This window comes from Electrona antarctica (genome assembly GCF_951216825.1).
Source record: "Electrona antarctica genome assembly, chromosome: 2".
Taxonomy (NCBI): domain Eukaryota; kingdom Metazoa; phylum Chordata; class Actinopteri; order Myctophiformes; family Myctophidae; genus Electrona; species Electrona antarctica.
This window is the reverse complement of record NC_136807.1, coordinates 39,753,787-39,778,786: the sequence shown is the minus strand read 5'-3', so window position 1 is coordinate 39,778,786 and position 25,000 is coordinate 39,753,787. Positions and strand designations below refer to the sequence as shown.

At 42.6% G+C, this 25,000-nt stretch overlaps 2 protein-coding genes across 2 annotated transcripts in view; both read left to right on the top strand.

Annotated features, from left to right (window-relative positions):
* The first annotated feature begins 1,336 nt into the window (after positions 1-1,336).
* On the top strand, positions 1,337-6,608 carry arf3a (ADP-ribosylation factor 3a). Its single transcript, XM_079495949.1, has 5 exons — positions 1,337-1,424; positions 3,065-3,261; positions 4,064-4,174; positions 4,839-4,963; positions 6,364-6,608. Exons 2-5 carry the CDS (start codon positions 3,114-3,116, stop codon positions 6,523-6,525), a joined length of 546 nt encoding a protein of 181 aa, XP_079352075.1. The 5' UTR covers positions 1,337-1,424; positions 3,065-3,113; the 3' UTR covers positions 6,526-6,608.
* Positions 6,609-16,563: 9,955 nt separating this feature from the next.
* Positions 16,564-25,000, top strand: part of erbb3b (erb-b2 receptor tyrosine kinase 3b) — a 24,536-nt gene continuing 16,099 nt past the window's right edge. Inside the window, exons 1-3 of the mRNA XM_079522442.1 lie at positions 16,564-16,961; positions 21,117-21,271; positions 23,692-23,878. Of these exons, the coding sequence (XP_079378568.1) occupies positions 16,850-16,961; positions 21,117-21,271; positions 23,692-23,878 (454 nt within the window). The 5' untranslated portion in view covers positions 16,564-16,849. The remainder of the gene's footprint in view (positions 16,962-21,116; positions 21,272-23,691; positions 23,879-25,000) is intronic.

Sequence of the window (25,000 nt, the reverse complement as noted above, 5' to 3'; positions counted from 1 at the left end):
CTGACTGACAAGTGAGAGAGAGAGAGAGAGGGAGAGGGAGACAAACGCCATGGATTCACTCCCTGTCTCATTACCTATGGATGAGAGGGGCTGCGTTGAGCATGCCACACCAGCCACATCCATGCAATCACACTGGGTTGTGATGGCTCCTGAATAAAACACGATTTATTAAATATACACACACACACACACACACACACACACACACACACACACACACTCACAATGCTGGGAATTTAGTTCAAGGGTGATTGATTCTTTTTTTAATTATCTTTTTTTATATATATAATCCCTAAAACAGCAATAGGTATAGACTACCTTTCATCTTCTATACCCCAGATTTGAACAAGTGCAGATTTATTTTATATACCGTTGATCTAATAGAGCCTGCCTGCTTGCTCAGGGGATACATTGAATCATGACCATCAGATCAAAATTCTTGTCAGATACATGACCTTTGACACAATCTAAATGTCTCAGAAGGGCAGGACGACAAAATTACATTGTATTAACATACTCTACCATACAGATTAATCATTGTTTTGTAAAATAAATAGCCAGCCTAGTGCCACTTTAATATGAGTGTGGGCATGTGAGAAAAACACTTTTACTGTAGCCTACTATACTATCTTGAATTCCATCTTTCAGCTAAATCAAATGATGCAGGGTTTCTTGGATTGGTTGAGTTTGGTTTAGTGGTGTCATAGTTGATCCTTTACACACAAAGGGCTGCTGTCAGGAAGTATCACTTAATCGGCATCCGGTTACAGTCACAGACTTACTTATTCATTAGGTTGATTCCTAGTTCATTATTCATTCAGTCATGTTTGCCTCCAGACACTTTATTAGGCTATACATCTCCTGAAGATTTTGTTATTTTGCTAGAAACTGAGAATAAAAAAGGTCTATAATATCACAGGCCATAGCCTATAGCCTACCTGTTTGTCACAGTTTGTATGTCATTCAATTTTCAGATGAATTGAATATGAAGGACCCCAAATGGATAGGCTTTCTTGGGTTTTCTTATAGCATACCTTGTATTGAACTGTACCTTCCTGTGCTGTTTTCTGTTAATACAGTATTCAATCAATCAATCAATCAATCAATCAATCAATCAATCAATCAATCAAATAGGAGTGCATTGAAACACAGCAAAGGCATATTTAATCCTGTAGTATTATAACACTTTGCAAATGCATGCCAGTTAAAGTGACAATACTTTGAATAGATAGATATATAGATGGATAGAATCAAAATAAAACTATAGGCTCTCTCTAGCGTTGTTGACTTTACTTTTAATAGCTTTCATTCACAACTACCGCGAGAATGAGCAGTAGCCAAGCAATCCAATAGCGCATCGCGAGACTATCATCCTACTACCAGTCTTTGCCTGAATCCAGCTGATAGTAGGCTACCGTTGACGGGTGAGTTTGAATGACATCCAAATTGTAAAAATGCCGAAAACCGTGAGCGTGTGTAAAAGAATATCGTGGTGGCTTATTGTCAGTGTACCCTATACCTTTGCATACGGACGAGGCTACGTCTCGCTGTGATAATTGTTTTCAATCGATGACATAATAAGACCGCTGGTTTTTCCTGTCGTGACTGTCTGACTGCACGAGAGACAGGATTACACTACAGTAACGTTACGTTTAATGTATCCGGCGAAATTAATTTCAGTGTTGCAGACGAGAAAATCAGCAGCGGCATGCATGAGATATGGGCTATATGAATGTATCCGTTTTGCGATTCCTCTTTCTGCGCATTCAAATGTAACACACAGTACAGTATCTATCTCTTAATAGTACTGTGTTGTAGCATCAATATATCCTCTTGCCTGCTGTGGCAGATGTAAGGTTACATGACTGTGTGGCCACTGCACTGACCGCAGCTAGCATCTGTAGCCTATGCATCTGGCTGGAATTTTTACAACGATAATCCATTTTCTAAAACAGTGGTTCTCAACCAGTGGTCCGGGGACCACAAGTGGTCCTTGAGGGTGTTCAAGGTGGTCCCCAGCTAAATGATGGAGAGTTGGTAACCAGATGGACCCTTATTAGATCTTTAACTCTTAGGATATGGACCTTGATATGAAAAGGGTTGAAAACCACTGATCTAACACACACACACACACACAGACACACACACACACACACACACACACACACACACACACGCACACACACAAGTCGTCCAATGATCCATGGGTCGGTGGTTCGAATCCCGGCTCCTCCTGTCTACATGTCGTCCTTGGGCAAGACACTGAACCACAAATTGCTCCTGATAATAATAATAATAATAATAAAACTTTATTTGTATAGCACCTTTCATGACATGAAATGCAGCTCACGATGTGCTGGTTGGTACCTTGCATGGCTTCCGCCGCAATCGGTGTATGAATGTGTGTGTGAATGGGTGAATGTAATGCACAATCTATGTAAAGCGCCTTGGATAAAGGCGCTATATAAATGCACCATTTACCACACACACACACACACACACACACACACACACACACACACACACACACACCACCAACTACTTAAAAAGCAAATTACTAAAAATAGCAGATCTACAAATAAATCTTGAACAATATGTGAATATTTGCTATACATTTGATGGGAGTCACTATTCACATGTTCAGATGGGAGTCTGTGGACAATACATCTTAATCTGGGGGTCCTGGACAAGAACACGTTAGAGAAACCACTACTCTAAACATCCCATAAAAGCCAAGCCACGTTATAAGAGATTCAACATGGCAGCTATGTTTCCCCAGTGGGCTCTCAATTTGTGTAATGTAATGCAACAGTCTCTCAGTCAGGTCAGCTGCATGCCGAGGTGCGAAGTGTGCTTTATTGCTGTTCCGGAGCTGAGGTGGCTTTGGAGCTGTGTGTAACGAGGTGTTAAATGTTAGGGGGAGTCTCTTTTGAAGAACTGTACATGTCTCACTGCATGTTTTTGTGGGTTTTACTGAAAGCGCAGGCGGCAGGCGGCCCACACAGTTTGTTTTGACTGCTTGGTATGAGAACCATCCTTTTTTTTGTGCCCTTTTTTGTGACAGCTCTGTTGCAGCGCGCGGTTCTGTTGCAGAGGCCCACCCACCAGCCATCATGGGAAACATCTTTAGCAACCTGTTGAAGAGCCTAATAGGGAAGAAGGAGATGAGGATTCTGATGGTGGGCTTGGACGCTGCGGGGAAGACCACCATCCTCTACAAGCTGAAGCTGGGCGAGATCGTCACCACCATCCCTACGATCGGTGCGTGTGGAAAGAGTTCTGACAGTAATCATCATTGGTGGTCGCTATTCATTGATTATGTGGTTTATGTTTTGAAACAAGTTTAGCAATTATTTTTGATTGATCGAACAGAAATGGGCAGAAATTTAAACAGCATGATGTGGTGCAGTAAGATATTAAAGCTAGAAGTATAACACAAAAAGGTCCTGGGTACTTTTTTCCATTGTGGTCCTATGTATTCAATCTATCAACATAGCATACAAAATGAACACACACTAATACATTACAGTCTTCAACAAATGCAAACACTACACTACACTATACGTACAAAAGAGATGGGACATTTACATTCCCTAGTGCAGGGGTTCCCAACCTTTCTATTACCACGGACCGGCTGACAGTTCATAAAATGTTCGCGGACTGGCATGGCTGGGGGGTTGGGGGGGCGAGGGTTACGTTGCGGTCGCGCATCATTGTACCAAAACACAGAAGACAGTTGACTGGCCTCAAGTAGCCTACCCGCTGCTATATTATTATATCACAACATAATGTTATATCATTGTCATTGACCATATCATTGATCCTGGTGACGCACGGTTATAGATTCACGGTCGGGAAAACTTGGGATTCCCTTCCCGCGTACCAATGGGACATGTCCCGCGTACCAGCACAGATACACGTACTGGTTTGGAACCTCCGCCCTAGTGGCCTCCTAATTTTTTTCAGGCCAATTTTGAAAGAAACCAATGTTTCACATCCTTCCAACTCATAGAAATGTGGAAACATGCCATGTGTAACCTGCGTGTTTTGTGTGAATCTCCAGGTTTCAACGTTGAGACGGTGGAGTACAAGAACATCAGCTTCACCGTGTGGGATGTGGGCGGTCAAGACAAGATCCGTCCTCTTTGGAGACACTATTTTCAGAACACCCAAGGTGAAGCAAAAAAATCACACTCGTGTATAGTGAGGGCCGTCTGGTAATGTTTGTTTAAAGTACTCTAAACAAGTCCATAGACTTGGCTGCCATATGCCAGATGTTGGAGCGCCCCTCAAAAACGGACCTCTTTGCTGATATAGCTTAGTCCTGCTTAGCCTGGCTAACTAGGCTACTATGTGACTCATTCATCAGTAACATAGAATCACCCCTAGCGCCCAAGGGCAAGGATGAGTAAAGCCTGATTTATGCTTTGCTGCATACTGGTATCCCGTGGCCGAAAATAGCTTATTTTCGAGCTCACAGTGCGATACATCTCCACGTGCTTGAACTTGTAGATCGGCTGTTTCTTTGCACGGGACACCATCGTATGCCTGCGTTTAAATCAGGCTTAATATTCAAGATGAGTACGCAATCGTACAGTGTCAGACTGTTTCAAATTATTCCGTCTCAGTCATGTTGAAAGACTTGACAATGAATAAATGCAGCTTAGCAATATGTTATTTATTTAACGATATGAAGTCAGCATATTGTTAAATTGTGGGATGTATCTAATTACTGTCACTTTCATTCTGACACAGTAGAACTTGATGTTTGTATCGGGTTCGCTCTTTGGACGGGCACAGCCACGAGATTCATTGAGACCATGTGTCCCCTCCCTCAGGTCTGATCTTTGTGGTGGACAGTAATGACCGAGAGCGGGTGAACGAAGCTCGAGAAGAACTCATGAGGATGCTGGCTGAGGACGAGCTGCGAGACGCCGTTCTCCTCGTCTTTGCCAACAAACAAGTAAATAGTCTCCTTCACATTCTCCTCTCTTACGCAATAAAGTCCTCGGTGTTGAAGCTGCAATCCGTGAGATTTATATCCTTCCCGGGATTCAAACCCTGGTCACAAGGAGACGAAATTTCTACCAGTGAGCTAAGAGCAAACCTGCTTGGGCAGGTGATATATTGATTGATTGGGTGAGATATTGATTGATTGATGGATTGATTACTTTATTAACAGTTTGCAAAAACAGCACAGAAAGTACAGTTTAATACAAATACAATGCTAAAAGGATTGAACCCAAGAAAGCACTATGGCTTGTTTCCACTGGGGTCCTTGCACTTTGAACTTCAGGCCATAGCACTTTTCAATGAGTAGTCTTCCTACCCAAATGTACAGATAATGGTGCGAAAAAGAAAGAATCACACTTTTTATCATGGTCATCATGTATGATAGCCTGGTAATGTTTGTTTAAAGTGCCCTCAACAAACATTAAAAGTCCATAGACGTGGCTGCCACATAACGTCCTGTTAAAAGTGCTCTAAACAAACATTAAAAAAGCCATAGACTTGGTTGCCACATATTTCCGAAAGCCAGACAAATTTTCAGTGGGCAGCAGTTCTGTGAGTGAAAATGCCTTGTTGATGCCAGAGATCGGAGGATAATGGCCAGACTGGGTCAAGCTGGTGGAAAGGCACCAGCAACTCAAATAACCACTCTTTACAACCACGGTATGCAGAGCATCTCTGAGCGCACAACACGTCCAAACATTAGGCAGATGGGCTACAGCAGCAGAACACCACACCAGGTGCCACTCCTGTGTTGGTAGCTCCCAGTCATGTCTCTGACATGCTGGGTCCTTAAAAGTCTGTGCGCAGACTCAGAACCTCAGACAAGACCCTCCTGGAGGCTCCCACAGCCCAGCTCATCTCAAAGGGGTCCGGGCTTTTGCAATCCGGGCCCCTTAAAGCTTTGGAACTGCAACCCTATAGAGCGCCCCCTTTCATGACGACGCCAGGCCCAGGAAATAGTTCCCAATGCATTTTTCCCAAAGACATTTCAAAACGTATTTATTTAAAGACCTTATAAGCGTCGTACAAAGCCAACTCTTGTCGTGACAAATCATGACAACAAACACAATATTTTGGACCAAACAAATAATTACAAAGAAGAAAAACAACAAAAAAGTGTAACCTGCCGTTTTCTTCTTCTTTCTAATTATTTGTTCAGCCCGAAAAATTGTGTTTGTTGTCATGATTTGTCACGCCAAGAGTTGGCTTTGTCCGCGGCGTAAACGTCTTTCAATAAATACTTTCTGAAAAGTCTAAAATGAACAGGGATTTCTTTTCCGGGTCTCTCGAGGGGGCGGGACTGCGACGCTCTATATCCTTAATGTCTTGTGTCAATGTCATCTTGTGTAGGACCTGCCCAATGCCATGAATGCGGCAGAGCTCACAGACAAGCTGGGCCTGCACTCGCTGCGTCACCGCAACTGGTATATTCAGGCCACCTGTGCCACCAGTGGAGATGGTCTCTACGAGGGTCTTGATTGGCTAGCCAATCAGCTGAAGAACAAAAAGTGAAGGGTCCAATCAGAAGAGAGATGCGAAGAACCTGGGCACCAGCTCCAGATAGTGGTAATAGTTTATCCATTGTGTTGACATGGTCAGGCAGGCAGCATGGGAGGTTTCCGAAGGGGGGGTGTTCAGTGACCCCCCCCCCCCCCCCCCTCTCAACTCCTGTTTTCTTACCTTATTTAAATTAAATCGATTTGTTTGAAACTACGGTGACGTTTTAGTATTTAGAAACCAATTATCTAAAAATTGGCCTAAATGAATCACATGCTGAAGTAAATGCATAAGAATTTACATAATGTTAAAGGCATATTTCCACTCTATGACCTTTTGATTTACTGAGAAGTGGCAAATGTAGACAGGGTGACAGTGCAATTTTGTGTAACTGAATTTTCTCTCGGACACTTTAAGAATGTTTTGATTTCCGTACAACATATCGTCACATTGTGTACAAAAATTAAATAGTATACTCCATTTTCAATCCACACTGAAGCTTACATGTTATTTCCAAAAAGATTATTTATTACGATGATTTTTAAAGAAAGTAAAGAAAACACTGACCTTTTGGATTGTATTCAGTAACCTTTGACTATATTTTGCTTATTTATATATTCACGTTTATTTATTTATGTTTTATTTAAACCGTAAATGCAATTTCTACCCCACTGTTGCAATATGCGTTCATTACCAACGCAGTTAGTGAGAGATGAAAGTCGTATCCAGTAGCCGTACTCCCCCAGTGTGCATGGAGAATGACTTGCTTGGAACTGCTCCCACAGGCCGTTGCTTTAAATAACAATGTGTTCCTGGTCAGCTTGCCTGGATAAATTAGGGGTTGAAAACGTGTAGTCAGTGACGTGTGGTACAGTAGTTAAGTAACGTGTAGGTGATAGAACAGGCATAAAAGTACCATGTATATTTGGGCCGAGGGACTGCAGTGGAGCATGCAAATTTGTCGATATTAGAGAGCTTATACGCAGTCAAATCCTCAGTGTTCATTTAAAGCTGCAATTATCCATAACATTTAGGGTATGTCCTTCCTGGCTGCCCGGGATTCGAACCCGGGTCTCTGTCCCCATGCGAGTACTGAAATCTCTACTGCTGAGCTAAGACACAGAGCCTGTGTTTGTGCGTGGGGGAGATATTTCGCTTTGAGATTCATGCAATACCTCTCCAGTAGTGGTACTATATACGTGACCAAAGGTTCTACATTTCTCAATGGAAGAGTAGGGAGACCACCACCTCCAACCACTGCCATTGTGTTAGTTATATTGTATTAACATACTCTACCATACATATTGGCTAGAATAATGTTTTATTCACTAAAAATGATTGTATTAAGCTTTGACACTGATGAGTTGACTATGCAGTGTGTAAGGTTTCTATAAGGGTTATCTATCTGTCTTGTACTGATGGCTGCGCTGTCAGACTAAAGCCTAATTTATACTCACATTGTTAGCCTGAAGATCAGATATTTTAGTAAGTAAAAATTAGGCTTAATGCACATTGCTAGTCATCGTAAGTAGCTCATCTTTCATTGGCTTGATATTGCAAGTTTCTTGTGTTAACCGTATCTCTGCCTATGTTTGCCAGATTGCATAATTAACAGTTAGGGATATTATTCCTGTACTATATGCACCAGATCCAGATGTGTGTCTTGTATTTAGAATTGTTATTTATTTATTTATATTGCACCATAAGGCAAGCGCTAATTGAATACATGGCTTTAATTTATTTACCACTTGGTTCTGTTGGTGTCATGTTGAGAGTTCCACAAATAACATTAATAAAAAAGTTAAATGGGGAGAAAGGATGATAGTGATATTGCATCATAAGGCATGTGAATACTGTAACAGATCTCTAATAAAAAGTCAATTATAATAGCCTGTATCCTCAGACTATTTCTTAGTTTACATTGCCGCTGCTGGATGGGACAATGCTGATAAATGTTATGGATTTTAGTGTAAAGTTTACCTAACAACAACCTTCTAATATGCAAGAGCATGCTTTTCTATGTGAACGCAACTATATATGTTTATGTTCTGTTTAACAAGTAAAAGACCACAGTAGTAAACAGAAATTGTTTATATAGATAAACATGTAGATATTGGGGTCAGTCTGTTTGACAAAAATGTATAGTCGTGGCAACAGCTTGTGCGTGTGATGTGCTCTTCATTAAGTTCAGTTTTTACGTGAAAATAGTTTTTTTTGGGTGGCCTTCTATTGCCGGCAGTCTATTTCTCTTTGATAAAAATGTGTATGTAAATATACACTTATAACAACAAAGTACTATGGTTGTTACAAAATAGTACTTATATTCATGAATAACGAGACTACCTGACATTCCAAGTGATTGTGTGTAGAAATGTAACTGGATTGGTTAATTTATCAGATTATTATAAAGAGGTAAACAGTACTGAATCATTCAATTATCCCTGGCAATGCACTGACCAATCAATAAAAAGACCAAATACAATGTTTTGAATTGCCTCAGACATTATTCTGTTCCCTTCTGATCACTGTAGGCCACTGGTTCTCAACCTGTGGGTCGGGATCCCCAGGGGGGGACCCGACCCACACGTCCCACCCGACGTCTTCTTTTTTTTGTCTACAAGCGCGAGAATGCATTGCATTGCAAGGCTCCAAGAACTGGAAAACTGAAAAAACACAAATTATGGTTATTTTGGAGGGTCCCCAGTACAAATATGATTATTTTGGGGGTCCCCAGTTCAAATATGATTATTTTGGAGGGTCCCCAGTACAAATATGATTATTTTGGAGGGTCTCCAGTTCAAATATGATTATTGTGGGGGGTCCCCAGTTCAAATATGATTATTTTAGAGGGTCCCCAGTTCAAATGTGATTAATTTGGGGAGTCCCCAGTTCAAATATGATTATTTCGGAGGGTCCCCAGTTCAAATATGATTATTTCGGAGGGTCCCCAGTTCAAATATGATTATTTTAGAGGGTCCCCACTCCCCAGTTCAAATACGATTATTAGAAGGACGCGGTCTGAAAAGGTTGAGAACCACTGCTGTGGTCCGCTGGTTGTTCTTAATGTGGGGTCCAGGGACTGCTAGGGGTCCTTGATTGGGTTCCAGGGGGTCCCCAGCTAAATGACTGATAGTTAAAGGAGAACAAAATGGGTCTGTAACTCTGAGAAGTGTACAAATGCAGCCAAATTTTAAGCGTCCATTTGGCTCCATTTGTACACTCAGAGTTAAATTAACACTTCCGTGCAGCTCGAGGTCCCACAGTGCGTATTTCCTTGAAATGGAAAAGTTATAATTGCTCTAGTCTAGGCCATTCAGTAGATTACTACCCTGAATCATCACAGCTGTGTAGTATTCATCAATTATCCTGCATGTGAGAGTCATGTTTTGAATCATTTGAATTCAGACCTGCTGTCCCAGATTTGTTTGGAAAATGTGACATCCTCTGAAATTAACTGAACTCAGATCACACACTGTCTGATGATTTTTTTATAGTGCCACTCAAAAACACGATTCCATATTTATGATGTCACATATAGTGAGCTCATTAATGAAAATGCAATGACCTTACATGGACATAGGTTAAGCCGGGACTCATCTCTCAAGACAGATTCACATTTTTGCCGATGGGTTCCCACAGGGCCACATTGGGTCGGGACAGGTGAAACTTGTAAACCATGTCTGTGTTTAAAACCTGCCATAAGCCGCCCGTGCCGTGCTATGAGCTTGCAGATCAATCTTTAATTGCTTCTGGAGGTACCTGGCACCAAATATTTTGAGATGGGGGCTGGTGGACAAACATTGTTGGGGTCCTTGACATGAAAAAGTTTGAGAATCACTGGTTGTTCAGAAAACTGTTTAGAAGATTTAGAAGACCTTTGTAGAATCGACCTCAGGTCTTAACAGGTTAATGAACACAGTGTAGGTGTAAAGCGGGCTTCAGTTTTCCCATCGAGGGGAACGTTTGGCACAGTCCAGATAGTTACCCCGCAGAATTGCTGTGCTTCACAGGGAGGCATCTTGGCTCGAGTCTGACCCAGCCAATCAGAGATCTGTGCGAGGGGGAAAGTGCCGCTGTGTCTCCAGGGGTGTGACAGCAGTATGTGGGTCAGAGCCTGGCTCCCTGAGCCCACTGGCCCCCGGGGCCCCCTGCAGGACGGTCACAATAGCGGCCCCAGGGCGGGTGCCATAGCTGGGATTCCCTGGCGTAACCGGGACGCCCCCCTCCTCCTCGCCCAGGGCACAGACACACTGGCAGCGGCTCCACAATCAATTCATCAATCTGCTGAAGGGAGTGGCAACCGCAAAAGGCCACAGCACTCGCCCCCACACCTCGCCTTGGACAACACAGCCTGCTCTGCCTGGGCCACCGGGGATGACTGACACCGAGGCTGAACCCTGGACCAGGCCATTCCGAAAGGAACCTGGGAGTCAACTGTGGTCATTAGTATTAGATGGAGACATGACACCATGAGATTATGCACGGTAAACTCCTCAGTCATCGTTTGACTCAAGAGAGCGTACAAATGTAACCACATGGACCTTGTGCACTCTTTTTTTTAATATATAATTTTATATATAATTTTTTTTTTATTGGGTGGTTGAGTGCAATGAGTGGTTACATACATTCTTGAATACATATCAATACACAATTTCATAAGCAATGATCATAGTCAAGGAGAAACATGAAATGGTTTACATGACATTAGAGTTTTTAAACATTTTGTATTTCATTAAGTTTATGGCTTCATCCACCCAATGGTTTTTTCATTTTATTTTCATTCACACCTCATTCTTACTAAAGCCGCATGCGCGCACGCACGCACGCACACACACACACGCACGCACACACACACACACACACACACACACACACACACACACACACACACACACACACACACACACACACACACACACACACACACACACATCCATCCCCACCTACCTACCCTGCCCTGCCCTATACACACACATGAGGGAGATGCGGGAAGAAACAAAAGGGGAGCGACACAAAACATCACACACACACACACACACACACACACACACACACACACACACACACACACACACACACACACACACACACACACAGGTTCCTTAGGTTGTCCAGCACAGGTTGACTCAGCGGCTCCACTCCTTTTACCTTGCACTCTTGAGGTACAAACAGATTAATTAATATGGAGGAGTTTTACTGTGTAAGTAACGTATGCCCTTGAGATCATTCAATAACTGGAGAAACACAAATCTGTCTAATGTTTCCAGTTTTTTGCTATCATAAAAATCTAAACGCTTTACGTGTGTGAAAGATTATTCCCCAATTTACATGTGAAGATAAGTCTCATTGTTCTAGTTCAAGTAGCTATACACTTGGAGGTGATGGATAATTTTCATCATAATAATTCTGGTTATCCTGATAACTTACACCTACTTATGCCAAACAAAGAATAAATACTTAACCTCATAGGGCTGAGGGCTCTATATGAATATGACTATCAAACCTACAGCTCTGTCTCCCTCTACTGATCAGCTACATAGCCTACAATCCTGTGGACTGGTGGTTCCCAAAGTGGGGTCCGGGGACCCCTAGGGGTCCTTGAGGGAGTTCCAGGGGGTCCCCAGCTAAATTATATAGTTATAGGAACCAAATGGACCCTTATGGGTCTGTAACTCTGAGAGTGTACAAATTCCATTTGTACACTCTCAGAGTATTAACATAGATTTTACAATATAAATTGGGGTCTCAGAGATAGAAATGCCATTAAACGGGGGTCCGTAGAGTAGACTAATGCATGTCAAACTTGGGGGTCCATGCCTGAAGAAGGTCAGTAGACCGAAAGCTTGCAAAATAAATACATTGATTGTGCACAGATCTGAGTGTGCGGAGCTTCCCTTTATTTTTTTCATTATCCCTTTGTGACTCCAGCACCTCTACTTAAGTTTTTTCAGCAGATGAGCGGTGGTTCTTTTTACATTTTCTTTTACATTTAAACTGGGGGCCCTTTAATTAAACAGGTTGAGAATCACTGCTAGAGCCGTAAACATCTTCTCTCATGGGGGTCCCTGGCATTATCTATTCAAATGGGGGTCCGCCGGCTCAGTAGTGTCAATTTGGGGGTCCTTGACATGAAAAAGTTTGGGAACCACTGCTGTGGACCATACATGTTTTGATAAACAAAACTCCCCTCCACTCTGAGCCAACCAAAGCTACTGAAATAAGTCGAGAGGAGAGGAGTTCTGGGGTGGAGCTTGTGGATCAACTTGTGGATATATACTGAGAGGTCTCAGTATATATTTTTTAGCGATATAGCATTGTACCAAGATGTGTATAGGCATAAAAAATACACTTTAAGTTCATTAAGTAGGTAAATGCTTCAACCTCTGATGTCTCCTTGTGATAGGCCAGGAGTGCTGTGCCATCAGCAAAAATAAACAAATTGCATTCACAAGCTGATTTCATATCATTAAGTATATCTCTAATTATCTATCTATAAATGCAGCAAGTCTCTCTATGTCTGTCTGTGTGTAAACCACGTAACTCGAGAACCGTTCGCCCCACCGACTTCAAATTCGACACACGCGTTCCACACCACCGCAGGGGATGCAGTGGCCGGTGTCGAGTCAGTCGGATCCACGGTTGTCCAGAACCGCCCCAAAAAGGCCTCTGCCCGGGCTTTTGACAGGGCCCCTGCCCAGGGTTCATATATGGAGCTGGCCTGTTATGACATCATTATGACGTATGCATATACTCCATATTTGGGCATGCCTGACATATTTGGGCATGCCCGACAAAGAACTCCATATATGGTCATAAAAGGGACACGGACATAATATCTGAGTGGGGCATCCATTTCCAACTTGCATCGTTCCAAGTACGCCAGTCCCCAACGGGCACCGCTGTAGAGGCCCCACGGGCCTTTCATCACAATGAAGACGTTTGATGATGTCAACATGATGTCACGGACGTTCCGTGCTCAAACCAAGGCCCGACCACAGAGAGGAAACATTGAAGCGAAATGGACATGGTGGCCGAAAGTAGGTACTGCAGCTTGAGCGGTGTACTTGACGCACGCGCACGCACGACTCGTGGTGCTCGTTCATGTTTATGGCTCAGCGCGTTCATGAAAGCTCCGTCGAATTGAATGCAATTTGATGACGTAGCCAACCACTTTTCCTACCCGGAAGACGTGGTGAAAATGCCTCATGCGCAACTCAATGCAAGTGGATGGGAGGGGAATTACGGTGCTGTCTCTATTATTTATAACTCTACGTCTCAAACGGACATTCCGTACTCAAACGGACAGACAGACAGACATACACACAAAGCTGTGCATTGGAGCGGCTGCACTGCTCAAAAAAGAGGAGTGAACCTAAAATGCTCCCTTGAAGGACCCCACATATTAATGGTTGAGGTGAGGACATGGTGCCATTTATATCCACCAGTTGTTCCCTGCCCTCTAAATAAGACACCCATTGAACAGAAGCACAAGCAAAACCAAAAGCCCTGAGCGTTTGCAAAGTCAGCATAACTATACAGTACGTGGTTGGGCGATCCTTTGATGTCACTGTGGACGGAGGCGCAAAAATTGGTAAAAGATTATTGGCTATTATAGGCCTATACGGATCAGTGTGTCTCAAAGTGGATGACCCCCAGGGGTCCAATGATCCCCAGGGGGTCTGTAACTCTTACGGGTCCATCTGGTTCCATTAAATGTTGTACACTGTCAGAGTTATGGGGGTCCGGACCCCCCCTAATGCATACCAAACCGAGGGTCCTTGAAACGAAAAAGATTGAGAACCATGACTGATATACTGTAGATGACTCATCTACAGTATAGCATTGCTGCACACTAAAAACCACTAGGTGACACCCTAATGATGGATGTCAGATTCTGTTATAAAACCACTAGGTGACACCCTAATGATGGATGCCAGATTCTGTTATAAAACCCAGAAGTATAGTGGCAGACTGGCAGTTGCTTTTGAGTGGGACAAAAGAACAATGCTCTTTCTGTTCCCTGTCCAGTTTCTGTCTCCATGCTTTGTTTACACTCTCCTTGATATTCTGTTAAGAGAACATGTGATAACAACAGTAGTTGTGAGGTAGTGTTAGAATAAACTGAATGATTGTTACAGACGAGTGAGACGACAAGGTTCCTAAAGTTAAAATGTTTCTAGACTAGACAGGCTTGTCTTGCCTTGTACACTCCAACACACTAGGTGGCAGTAATCTATTATGTTTCGATGTCCACCACAACAAAATAATGTAAAATGAATTCACTAAACTGGTGGCACTGGCACGTCTGGCATGTTTTACTTTTAGAATTTATTTTTGGCCTGTTGCAGGCTTTTTCAGAGGAAGGCTATAGATAGTTAATAATTTAGGCCTAATTGAATTAACAAACATAAACAGATGTATCACGGTAATTTGTTACATAGTCATTTGTGTAATTACATGGGTCTTATTTGGGGTCTTATATTATTTAAAACAATCAGGAAAAGTCTGTTTCTACAAAAGTGTGATAACAGAGTAGGCTAGAAGCAGTGTTAATCTTGTCCCAAACTAATGACTTTTAGTAACATGTCCCTTTCCATGTGTATAACTACATGCCTATACGCGTAGGAATGCTTATTGCTCTGTGGCCATTTTGTCGAATTAAGCATGTTCTTGTTTGGGATCAGAAGTCACTGTCGACATGGACAATGTGTCCATTGTGACGGGCTGCCCCAAACGCATCAAAGAAGTGATTAACCAGTTGACAGGGCCGGGGGGACAATACTGCTCTTTAGAGGGGAACAGTGCAGCCACTCAGCACTGCCAATGACTGGCAGGCCAGTAGCACTGCTTCCACATGCACCAGAAAACAACCAAAATAACTGCACATAATAAATAAAGACTTTCTGCGAGCGAACAAGTGGAAATCACATCACTGATAGTGGTTCTCAAACTTGTTTCATTTCAAGGACGCCCAGATGGTCATGTGTTAAAGGACCACTTCACCACTTTTCAACCTATCTTCATATAATAGGTCCTCACTAATAATCATGATAAAATGGCACGATTTTTTTCTACTCAGTCTGTGTCTCATAGGAGGGCTGTGGGCAGTTTAGAAACCGTCTTCCAGTGACATCATCATTAGGCAGATTTTTTTTAAACAAGATTCTTTTACAAAAATGCTTGTATTCCCCATCGATGATGTCACTGGAAGATGGTTTCTGAACTGCCCACAGCCCTCCTATGAGACACAGACTGAGTAGAAAAAAATCGTGCCATTTTGTCATGATTATTAGTGAGGACCTATTATATGAAGATAGGTTGAAAAGTGGTGAAGTGGTCCTTTAACCGTTAAGGCCACGGATGGACCCCCATAACTCTGAGAGTGCACAAACCAAATGGACCCTTACAGGCCCATTTGGTTCCTCTCAGAGTTACAGTCAGACCTGCCATACATTTGGTTCCACATCTGGGGACACCATGGGACTTCCTCAAGGACCCCTGTGGGTCCCCAGACCCCACTTTGAGAACCACTGTGATAATGCCGTAGAAAGAGGTAGCATATAAATATGAATACATTAATTAACCAAAGCACTGACTGTCTATTGTCTAATAGTGAAAATAGCTCACAATTCATGTTATGAGCTTATATACTATTTTCACAATTTCTTTAGGATATATATATATATATATATATATATATATATATATATATATGTATGTATGTATGTATGTATGTATGTATGTATGTATGTATGTATGTATGTATGTATGTATGTATGTATGTATGTATATATAGGCTATATATATATATATATATATATATATATATATAGGCTATATATATAGGCTATATATATATATAAAGAATGATGACAATCACAGATCTACAGCACATCTTACTGCGCAGAAAGAAAAGGAAATCAAATGACCTTTGAATTGGTAAATTAATTGGACTCCTCGATCCTGACCAATCAGCAGTGAGTGGCCGCCTGGGAGCGAGCTCAGCGTCAAACAGACTAGTGCCACTTGTTATGTAGCCTAGTGTTGCTGAGATCCAGGCTGACAGACAGACAGACAGACACACACAGACAGACAGACAGACGCACCCTCCCTCTAAAACTAAAACCCGTTTGGAGGAAACATTTGACGGACGGACTGTATCTCACCTTCGCTTTACCTCCTCCGGATAATTAGTGATTTCTTTTTTCGAGAGCCCTGGCTGGGAAAATAACCTTACACACTTGATATATAGCCTAGGCTATTATTTCTAGAGAGCTAATTTCTCAAAACCAAGTTCAGAGTTTCTGAACTATTATACATACGTATAGATCATGATAATATGCCTCTGACAGTTATGGGCATCAACATCAACATGGACCCTCGGAGAATTACCTTGTTGTGTTTGTTGCTTGTCTGCCACCTGGAGACCATCTCGTCTCAGACCCACGAGGGTAGGTGATTCTAATCTATGAGTGGTTCCCGAGGTACGACTTGATTGATTGATTGATTGATCGATTGATTGAATACTTTAACAGTTTGCCAAAAGAAAAAGAAAAAAAAATACAATGTTAAAAGGATAGAACCCAAGAAAGCACTGCTTGTTAATTCCATTGGTGTCCGTCCTGTGTATTCAATTCATTGACTCATTAGTCATTTAGTGACCATGCTATGTAGCCTATAGGCTATATGATATTGTAATGTAAATGTAGCCTATATGAGCTATCATATAGCTCTTTATGCAAATCATCAAATCATTTAATAAGTTATATTGTTGGGAAGAATGTTCGAATATACCGTATACGTGTGTGGCGCGTGCGTGCGTGCGTGTGTGTGTGTGTGTGTGTGTGTGTGTGTGTGTGTGCAGTAGGTAGTGTGTAGTAGTAGTTTTCATTCATGTCGTCTTCATGTTAGTCACCATCACTCTGTTATCTCTCCCCATCTCTATCTCTCTCTCTCTCTCTCTCTCTCTCACACACACACACACACACACACACACACACACACACACACACACACACACACTGTACATACAACAGTCTCTGGTGTGGCGTTGACTTATCAGGATTATTTTTTTACTGCTCTTTTCCTGTAACAGGTGTGTCACGCAGCCAGTCACTCACCTCACCTGTTCACTGTTGACCTTACAGTCCAAAGTTCCATTATGTCGGAAGTTTTAAATTGTATTGAATGACGACAGTGCACCATGAGCCATGGCTCATGGTGCCATGCAGTTACTGCAGGCTGTTGTCATTATAATTTGATATGGATTTCGCCAAGCACTTCAGTGTATTAGCGTTGACATTTATTGTAGACCCACCGAGGTTGGATGACATGGCATTCACGAACCTGTGGAACTCATTATGTATGTGCGTGTGTAGTACACGTGTGTGTGCCATGCATAGCTGGTTTTTAATTGTCCGTATAGACATTCTTCTGGGGGTCTGTTTTTTATCTTTGCTTCTTGGCAGTCGGTCCACACCCATATTGTGTGTTTACTGAGGGCTTTTTGAGCCTGAATCACAGTGTTCTCTCCCAGATAAGCGGCATTGTAAGTTTCCCTTACAACTTCCACTCCACACCAGAGCCAATATTTGCTTAGGAACAACATTGGTAAATGAATGAGTGGACTGAGATATGGATTACACACTAAGTACAGTACAGTACAGTACAGTACAGTACAGTACAGTACAGTACAGTACTGTGTGTGTGTGTGTGTGTGTGTGTGTGTGTGTGTGTGTGTGTGTGTGTGTGTGTGTGTGTGTGTGTGTGTGTGTGTGTGTGCGTGTGCTTAAAGAGCTCTTTTATCTTTAAAGGGTCACTCCGGTCAACCTACAGTGCGTATATGACAGGGATCTGCTGCGCTGATACCTTTGGTTTGTCTGAGTGAAGGATCTAAGGGTTAAAAAATCAAGAGTATTTCAACTTTATGATTTGCAAAGGCGATTGCGGGACACTTTGTTATGAGGAGTAGGGTTGGAGTTTCGATTGGTCACATATGGGCAACTCTCAGTATACTGAGTCAGACAATCTCTTATCAAATCTTCAATCCCAAAATCAAAAGTCTGCTCTACGTCACTACGTGTCTTAACATTGACACTTCATTAATTTGTTATTCAAGTTGTTCTAGAAAGAAAGAGTATTGTCACCAAGTGCACAGAGAAATAGTATTCTGTTGTCCATTAAGTCACTGTTTACCCCTGATATTTGCTAAGAGATTCAAAAGGATTCAGAATCAATAAGCGGTTGGCATTTAGTTTGAGATTTGATTAAAACAAATACCTTTGAACCCCAGTAGCCCTCATGAGGAGGAACAGCGTGTGCACTGACTACTGCAGGTGCATAAAGCGACTACACTGGGTATGTGCATGCATGCCACTGCCATGTTGTTCAATAAGAGATAGTATGTGTGTCTTCCGTTCACGATATTTCCCTTCCCGCTGCCAGAATGTACTCCTCACACATGTCCCATTGTTCCTTATGATCTCAACAGCATCGCAGACCCCATGCACGCGCACGCACGCACACACACACACACGCACGCACGCACGCACGCACGCACGCACGCACGCACGCACGCACGCACAGCAGCAGCAGTGTCTGACACTGCATCACTGCTCACTCACTGGAACACTGTCCACATTTATAGTGCCATCACAATGCGATACTTTGTCCTCATATTTGGCCCATTTGGGTCCTTCGGCCCCGGGCCTGCACTACTCCATGTAAAGGGGTTATATGGCCCTGCCTGGCCTGCCCACCCCTGCTCTGCATCAAACGTAACAGCAGTCACAACAGCAGACACAACAGAGGACACAGCCGAATAGACGCGTATACGTCCTATAGACCTAGATCGTACTTTGTTGACCAGTGCCCCTGAGCCGTCTATACAAGGCCCACTACTTTGTTCCCTCTTCAAAATAGACCAGGTAAAGCTCACGGTGTGTTTCAATATTACCAGTGGTTGCCAAACGTTTTCTCTCTAGACCCAAAAGAGAAATGAGACTGTTGCTCTACAAGCTCTGTCCCTCCCTTCCCTCGGACAACCTGGACGTCCATGTCGAGGCGACATAGACTCGTCTTCTCCCTCCTGAAGCTCCCAAGCTGTGGGATGCACCTGCGCTTGTGTTGATATACAGTTAGATGTAGAGGTGGATTGATGTATGTTGCGTGTCTCTTCACAGATGCTTGGTATGTCATTTAGATCAGTGGTTCTCAACCTGTGGGTCGGGACCCCCAGGGGGGGTCGCCACTCGCCACATAGGGTCCCTAGATGACAGTGAAGTGACGATTTTAAGGACTTTAGGACCATTTAATAGTATACCTAAAAAAAAGAAAGAAAACAAAAAAGACCATTACAGCTTCAAAAGTAAAAAAGAAACTATGAAAACTGGCCAAACGTTGGCCAAATTGTCAAATAATGTAAGAAAGAGGCAAAAATTGTGAAAATAGACAATCTACAAGCTCACAATGCAACAGATGTTTCAATTTACGATTCGTTGTGAGCTTATAGATCAGCTATTCTGTGGAACCGAGTCAAACTAAATGTAATGCCTCAACTCCTATATTCCGAGTGCTTGTCAGGGTGGAGGTCCCCAGTACAAATATATTTATTTGGGGGGTTCGTGTCCACCACCTATCCTAGTAGTTACTTTGTAATTGTAACACTTGTTTTCTTAGCACTGCTTTCCCACTTGCCCTGTTGTTGGTTTGGGAGGAATAATTGTGTTGTTGTTGTTGTTGTTGTTATTAGTATGGGTTGTTTCCATCGAACCTTTATTCCAGTACATTATGTGTTCATCTTATGTTATTCATCTTTGTGCCCTATTGATATGATATGATACTTTGCATGTTTTAAGAGCCAGGAGATGTCTCTCTTAGGCCTGATAGTTATTGTTTAAGGTACAGCTTGTCCTTGTGACAATTTAATGTCCATGTCCACCTATGGATTAAAGCAGTGGTTCCCAAAGTGGGGTCCGGGGACCCCCAGGGGTCCTTGAGGGAGTTCCAGGGGGTTCCCAGCTAAAGGATAGTTTGGAACCAAATGGACCCTTATGAGTCTGTAACTCTAAGAGTGTACAAATGGAACCAAATGGACCCATTTGTACACATTAACATTGATTTTACAATATAAATTGGGGGTCCCAGAGATATAAATGCCATTAAATGGGGGTCCGTAGAAAAATGCATGTCAAACTGGGGGTCCTTGAAATTAAATATTATTTTCAAATGGGGGTCCGCAGGCTAATTTGTGTCAATTTGGGGGTCCTTGACATGAAAAGGTTTGGGAACCACTGGGTTAAAGCACCAACACCACCACCTTTACTTAGTGTCTCTGACTCCATTCGTTTATTAATCACTTCATCTTAATTGATCCTGTTGTTAGTGGACAGAGGTTCATATAAGTATCTTTTTTAACCCTGTGTGTGTGTGTGTGTGTGTGTGTGTGTGTGTGTGTGTGTGTGTGTGTGTGTGTGTGTGTGTGTGTGTGTGTGTGTGTGTGTGTGTGTGTGTGTGTGTGTGTGTGTGTGTGTGTGTGTGTGTGTGTGTGTGTGTGTGTGTGTGTGTGTGTGTGTGTGTGTGCGCGCGCGTGTGGGTGTGTGTGTCAGTGGTGTGCTCCGGCACCCAGAACGGTCTGAGCTTCACCGGCTCCCAGCTGCAGGTGTACAACATGATCAAGGACCGCTACAAGGGCTGTGAGATCGTCATGGGCAACCTGGAGATCACTCACATCGAGAAGAACTGGGACTTCTCCTTCCTCGAGGTAATGCTTTGTTTTGTTTTGTTCTATCTTTGCAGTTTATGTGTTTCCTGCTAGGCTCATACTGTATAGGCATTGATTCCTCAAGACCAAGATTGAAGTATTTATAACAGTTTGCAGAATTAGAGTACATTTAAAGTACAACTCAATACAAATACTGTTAACTGTGAGTGGACGACACCATTATAGCATTACACTTGTTTACAATAGGGCCAACCGTTTTCAATTCATCAAAACATTTAGAGACGTACAAATATACACTTCTATATAGCCAAAAACAGGAAATCATCATAGAGGTAAAAAGGGAAAAAACATAGGGTGAGGGGAAAAAGGGGGTGCCAGTTTCGAATTGCAGCCGTCTGCAGGTGCCCTTTGAGAGCGGTTTTGAAGGAGTCAAGGGATTCACATGTCTTAATGACTGTTGGTAGGGCGTTCCACATTTTGGTGGCATAGGAGCGAAATGAATTCAGTCCCTTCCCTTGTTAGTGCCGAATCTGGGTTGCACATGGTTTGTTGAGCTCCCTCTGGTGTTGTGGGTGTGGACTTCATTGACATTAAGGACGTATTTAGACAGGTACATGGGTATCTTGGTATTGTATCGAATCTTGTGGAACAGACCCATTGCAAGATGCTGTACTCAAGATGTGTCGTCAACCCTAAGCCATTCCAGCCTGTCAAAGTGGGCAGGGGTGAGGAGTGTTCGGCGAGAGAGACCAAGTGGAAGCCTGACCAGTTTGTTTTGGGAAGTCTGGAGCCTTGTTTTAAGGGCCTTTGAGGTGCGGTGGTACCAAGAGGTGCATGCATACTAGTCGAAGAAACCTTGTATGAGGGCTCCTGTTAGGGTCTTCAAGGTGTTTTTGTTGACCAGTGAGGAGATCCTGTAAAGGAATCTTGTTCTTTGGTTGACTTTTTTTATTACATTGGTGGCCATGTTATCACCGGAAAGATTTGCCTCCAGTATGGAACCTAGGTAGGTAATTTCATCTTTACGTGTGATAATACTGTCACCCACTCTAATCGAGAAGCCATCTGCCTTGCTGAGATTACTGCTTGATCCAAAAATAATGGATTCAGTTTTTCCCAGGTGTAAGGATAGCCAGGACAGTGCAGATTCTACCAAGTTCAGAGAGGACCATTTCAACCTGCAGTTTGTTCCTGTCCAAGACCAGCAATGCTGAGTCATCTGCAAACAGGAACAAGTGGTTTACGTGAGGATGGAGATGGTCTACACATGAGTCATTATGCCAATATTATTTTTGTAATATCCGGAGAGATAAATCAAATCTCAAAACGACTGCCACTGTCGGCTGTCTCTTATTGAGAAAAACAGTGGTCACATAAGTTTGTATGAGAGTTGCATCAAAAGCAGGGCTTAGCATTCGACATGCTCTCTATTTCCCTGTAATGGAACATTCCTTTATGCTATAAGCTTACAAATCTATGCCAAGTCTTGCTGACTGTACAGTGTGTTCATTTAACTCAGTGGGCCCTTGAAGCTCTATTTTTATTATACTGTCAGAGGTAAATGAGTAATAGTATTTTTTACAATATTGATCCTCTGGATTTTACTGTGTATAGTCTTAGTTCAGGAAAGGGCTGAAGACAACAAAAGGAAGAGTCACAATTGTCAACTGAAATAATAAAAAGAAAGGGAAAGATAGTATGAATCACCACAGATCTTAATTCAAGATTTAATCGCTTTTTTAATAGCCTAACATTACAAGATGGTGCTGTGTGTTGTTTAATGTAGAAAATGGCACTTGTATGAATACGAATCCTACTATAAATGTGCGAAATGAAATTTCTGTCCGTCTGTGTGTCTGTCTGTCTGTCTGTCTGTCTGTCTGTCTGTCTGTCTGTCTGTCTGTCTGTCTGTCAGGACAAAATATGGTAACTTTATAATATGAATTATATTAATACCAAGATTATTAACCGAATCTACGCCAGAACGAGATAATCTTGTGAATAGCTACTGTACCCTGCTGTGCCATCCATGAGATTACGAGATTTGATTAATACGCACTAATCCAGCATTAAAAAAAAATATTTTTTATTTTTGTACTCACAGTCACATGGTAGAAACATCTACATCCCGATCTGACGCGCACGCGGTGTGCCTTTTTCTCCTCAAAATGAGACAAACTGCAATTTTGCGACCTTATAAAACTGTAAACCTTGATCGCGCTAAGAAAGTTAATCCATCGCGCGTTGCTACACAGCCTAGAATGAGGATGTGGCTCAAATATGGAGTTGGAGGGCTATCACTTCCGGGTTGGGCGGAAGTGGTCTCTTCTTCTGCGTGTTTCGCGCATTGGCCTGGCACTGCAGGCCTCACGATCCCTACTATAGTAACGGGAGGGAATGTGTTAATTCACTAATCATATTAGATTAGTTACAATACATTGGTGATGTTTGCTCTCCAGACAATCCGTGAGGTGACCGGCTACATCCTCATCGCCATGAACAACTTCCAACAGTTCCCTCTGGACCAGCTACGGATCATCAGAGGGAACCACCTGTACGAAAAGCAATTTGCACTGTCGGTTTTCTTCAACTACCCCAAGGACGGCTCCAATGGCCTGCGGTACCTGGGACTCACCAATCTGACAGGTTAGTAGTGACTAGTGAGCTGGAACTCGAGGGCAATGTGAGAAAAATATAACGAAGAGAAGGTTAAGACGAGGTGGCACACAAAGAGAAACGCTACAGTCTGGAACTTGTTTCAATGAATACAACTTTATTTTTGCACCAATCTGTATGGTAGAGTGTGTCAATATAACTAGTTGCACATATGCGGTGCTCTTCTATTGAGGCATTTATTCGATCCTGTGTTTGTTTGAGTAGGAACCGTATTAGATGAAGCTTAAAATGTAATATCTTCCCTGCTCAAGTAGATGTTATGTCTTGGCTGACTGACTGGTAGAAATGTTGTCTTCCGTGCAGAAGAACTGGAGTGGAATACTTTATTGATCATTGCTTTAAACGTGAAATTCTATAACCAGTGTTTAATTTTCATACCAACCAAATTTGTCACTAAACAGATTAGAATAATATACAATTTTCATACACAATACAGTTAGAAGTACAGGAGATGATCTCCCTTGGTATTGAAGGGACAGATAAATAGGTGAGGTCCAAAGGGCTTGGTGAGATCGGATACCAGTAAAAAAAACATTGTGTATGACTGACACATTGCAATGAATGTGCACAATCTCGCCCAAAACCACCACAATTTTGAGAGTGATAAATGTGTTGTAAATGTGTTTGAGGACCTTCCCCCTCACAGGTGTCCAAGAAGTATAACATATATTTGCGTAGATATGTGGGTGGCATGTGGTCATATGATAATGGGTGCCACGGTGGTTATCACTGTTACCTCACAGAGAGAAGAGGTGGAGTTTCTGTGTGGAGTTCACACGGTCATGCACGTTTACGTTGGGTTTCCACATGGTAGTGGTAACCTCGCGTCACCAGGCTTTCCACCTCAGAGAAAAGCCTGGTCTGTGTTCCTAAATCGCTGTGTGAACTGCTCTGGAGTGGATGGTAATTTACGTCATGTTGTAGCCACTGATTTGTAGTCATCAGGCAGGAAAACACAAGGTGGAATAAGAATTCCGCCATTCATAGTACTGATTCCGTCTTGTGGTTTCCTGCCAGATGACTACAAATCATTGACTACAACATGACGAAAGTTACCGTCCGCTCCGGACCGGATCATAAACCCGAAATGGA